The sequence below is a fragment of the Theobroma umbraticum genome, unplaced genomic scaffold (assembly GCF_002168275.2).
Source record: "Theobroma umbraticum cultivar Fairchild unplaced genomic scaffold, ASM216827v3 scaffold_20.0, whole genome shotgun sequence".
Classification (NCBI taxonomy): Eukaryota; Viridiplantae; Streptophyta; class Magnoliopsida; order Malvales; family Malvaceae; genus Theobroma; species Theobroma umbraticum.
In genome coordinates this window covers 239,997-243,401 of record NW_018397266.1, presented here as the reverse complement: position 1 = coordinate 243,401, position 3,405 = coordinate 239,997, and the positions used below count along the sequence as shown (strand labels likewise).

Sequence of the window (3,405 nt, the reverse complement as noted above, 5' to 3'; positions counted from 1 at the left end):
TCTTCCCAAAAAGAACGATAGGTGTCGCTTCTGATCTGAACTGAAAAACATTTCTTCTTTTTTGGTTTTGGATTCTCTTGTCTGTGCTTGCATGCAGCCAATCTGTCTTTGATTCGGCCTTTTGGAAGAGAGCTGGCCAATCAGCATCAATTGAAAAGCAGAGTGGGGAAGCAGAATGGACTCAGATCACAAAACAACAGATCATAACAAATGTACAGGGCACCAACCATACTTCCAAGAACCAATGAAAGAGGGTACTGTTTTTGACCAACCTGTTTCCAACTAGGTTAATGTGGCTTGGAAGTTGGAACTTGGTACTGCATCTGGCCAGTTGGCGGGTTCCTGGAACGATATCTTTGGTGTCCTTCACCTGCTGCTTGATTCTGTTGAAATCTTTTTCCATATCCCCCAAAAGTAAATTTTGGACTAATTAGTAAATAACATTTACTACAATAACATTGCTGTTTTTCATTTTAATTTTTTAATCAAGGACAAAGTGTCTAAAATATTAAATTGATTACAAGTGTCTAAAATAGTGTTCATGAAGTAAGAAGGGCTACCAAAAGTTAATAGTGTACGTTGCAAAATGTTAATGTTTAAAGTCCTTTCATTTGGAGAAAGCCCAAGAAGGGGAGGAGGTTGTCCCTAGCCCTATCCCTCATTCTTGGGGCCAACAAATCATTAGGGAATTGTACTTCTTATGAAGCTGGTATAGATTGTAACCTAGTTCTTCTATCCAAGTCCTTGCAAGACAAAATTAAATGAAAAAGATGCAGAAGCCTGTTCAAAGTTTAGTTTGATTGTCAAACAATTCTGAAGAATTAAGCTCAACTCTTGAGTTCATGTCATGTCAAACGCTTTAAAAGAAGTAGACAGATATTAGTCAAGTTAACCCTTGAAGAGAGGATAGCTCCGTGTGTGTATGCATGAAAACACTGTAGCATCAAAACTATTACAACAAAGCCGTTTTTACTGAGTGTGGTCAATCAACAGTTGAAAGCAAGATAGTTTACCAGTTACATTCGAATCAATGGATATGACACCCACAAAATTCATTTTCTCTTTTGCTAGCCACCAACCCCAAAATTTCTTGCCAATCACATGAGGAAAATTGTAATAGTAGACAATTTTTTTTTTTATGCCATTCAATGGGATCTTAGACAAATTGCAGTCTGTGCATCTAATCCAGAAAGGAACCAGGAGTGAGGGGCTAGAGCTTAAGTGTACCTAAACCAGCACTATATGGATTTTGGCTGACACTTTATTTAGGGGCAGTAGGCGCTTGTATTATCCCCCATTTCCTTCGAACATCCTCCAAATCTTCGTGAAAGTGCTGCTCATAATATACACACATGAGATCTGTGCATTGCATGCCGGCCTTGACAGCCCATGGGAAGTAATGCTGGAAGAACAATGTTCTTTGTTTTTCATTAAATCTTGCTGTTCCACCTACTACTGAAAGGAGGCACATTGGGAGATACATTTGCTCAAATTCAATAACCTTCAATGCAGATTCACCAATCAAGTTAGTAGGAAGGCCAAAAAGGGTATGCCAGAAATCATGCACCTCACGAGCCCGCATAGCCACATATGCCAGTTCATCCGTGTCCATGAACCGAACAGGTGGCCTATCATCTGGGGAAAAGTTCCTGGATCCCATAAACCTAGCATAGGCAGCGCCAAAAGTGTTTTCTGGTAGGTCCCATGCGTGACCCACTTTTGCAGATATAACACGCGGTCGCTCATGGAGCACTGCCTGTTAAAGAAAACACCTTGGTTACGGATGTGAAGGTCAAAACGTGTTAATAATCAGTTATGGATATTACTGAAATGAGGAAAGAACATCATGGATGACCTATGAAAAGAAGATGTTTGAACTATCAAGCTGCTTATTGACCTAAAAGAATGCAATGGATTAATAACACAAGCAGACTCCAAATTCCAAATAATTATATGTAATACATAGGCCCCGAATTTCCGAATTGGCCATTGCATTGAATATGTTGCAAAACACAGCAATGCACGAGTAAGGCACATCTACTAGGAGGTTCTCTTTTTCAACGAACCAGAAGAGGTAAAAGGAATAACCATGTGTATTAAGATCAATTCAGTAGTATACATAAAAACGAAAACATGCTTCAGCTCCTTTTTCATGGTGTTATTGCAGTTTTTGATTGCCAAAAATGTGGCTAAACTGGATACTACTAATTTGTTAAGCCAGTAAGGTTGACTCTACTTGCAGTCCATTTCTCAAAAACCAACCAAGAGAGAAAAAGCATGCATTTAGCATTTTCACTAAATTCTTATAACAAGGACACTTACAAAGCTAAAATCATCTTGCTAAAACAATAAACAACTGAGTGAACAGACATCATATACCCCAATAGTGGGGTTTATTTGTGTCCTTTTGTCGAATCTTTTTCAAGGCATGAAAGATAAAGTTTTTGATAATCCAATGCAAAAGATCACATAAAATTTCTACATTGATGACATCTTATTCAACTTCCATAATCCTAAATGAACTGATTTTCCTTTCACCCATTTGAGTTTCTAATTCAACATTATGAATTCTCAAGTCAAATCCCCCTGCTCAATCTGAACAAAAAAAAAAAAAAATATTTCTAACATGCATATTACTCAAGCAAGTATTTTTATAACCATTAAACCTGTTTTTTTTTTTTCAATCATTAGATTCATTATCATAGATTTTAAAGCATCAATTACATAGGAGTAAAGAAAAAGAGACTGACTCTGCCTTCTGGGCTCCTTTTCATTCTCTCAAGAACTCTTTCGAAAGCAGGCTTTCCAGTTGTCTCTCCAAGAGCTGCGATTAAATCTGCCCTTCGTGGATCGAACAACGCACCCACCGCTGAACCTACAGCGACCGCCGCCTGCTGCCATGGGCTCAGCTTAATTCGAGCCCTTCCTATCATTTCTAATTCAAAATTAAGACATAAAATGAACAGAGTTAAGTGTTCGGATAAAGATATGCGCAATTTTAATCTAAAAAACTTAATCAATGAAGTTTGTGAGTTACCGGAGTTTGAATCCTCCGCCTCGATCTTAAGGTTTCGAAATTGGGACAGGAGCGAAAAAGAATTAGGAAAGGGAGAATGGAAAAGAGGCGGTTACGGTGGCCAGATAGGTTGCAAAAACGCCGGGAGACGGCTGGAAGACTTATTCAAAGGATTTTCTTGGGTAATATATGAGAAAAGCCCTGTATTATTTGAAAATTTATAATTAAGCCCCTGTACTATGAATTTCAAAAGATTAAGTCCCTCCTTGGACGGAATTAAGTCATATGGGCCGTCTGGCTGTGGCGTCAACTAACTCTTAGTTAAAAAACGGGTTTCAATGCCCGTACGGTAAGATGACGTGGCATTAAACGGTTGCAGGATATTTTTT

At 38.4% G+C, this 3,405-nt stretch overlaps 1 protein-coding gene across 1 annotated transcript; it reads right to left on the bottom strand.

The window, feature by feature from the left end:
• Positions 1-334: 334 nt before the first annotated feature.
• Positions 335-3,197, bottom strand: LOC110423188 (coenzyme Q biosynthesis Coq4 family protein / ubiquinone biosynthesis Coq4 family protein). Its single transcript, XM_021437345.2, has 3 exons — positions 3,038-3,197; positions 2,751-2,935; positions 335-1,756 (listed from the first exon to the last, which is right to left on the bottom strand). The coding sequence occupies exons 2-3, from the start codon at positions 2,931-2,933 to the stop codon at positions 1,262-1,264; spliced, it is 678 nt and encodes a 225-aa protein (XP_021293020.1). The 5' UTR covers positions 2,934-2,935; positions 3,038-3,197; the 3' UTR covers positions 335-1,261.
• Between the last annotated feature and the right edge of the window lie 208 nt (positions 3,198-3,405).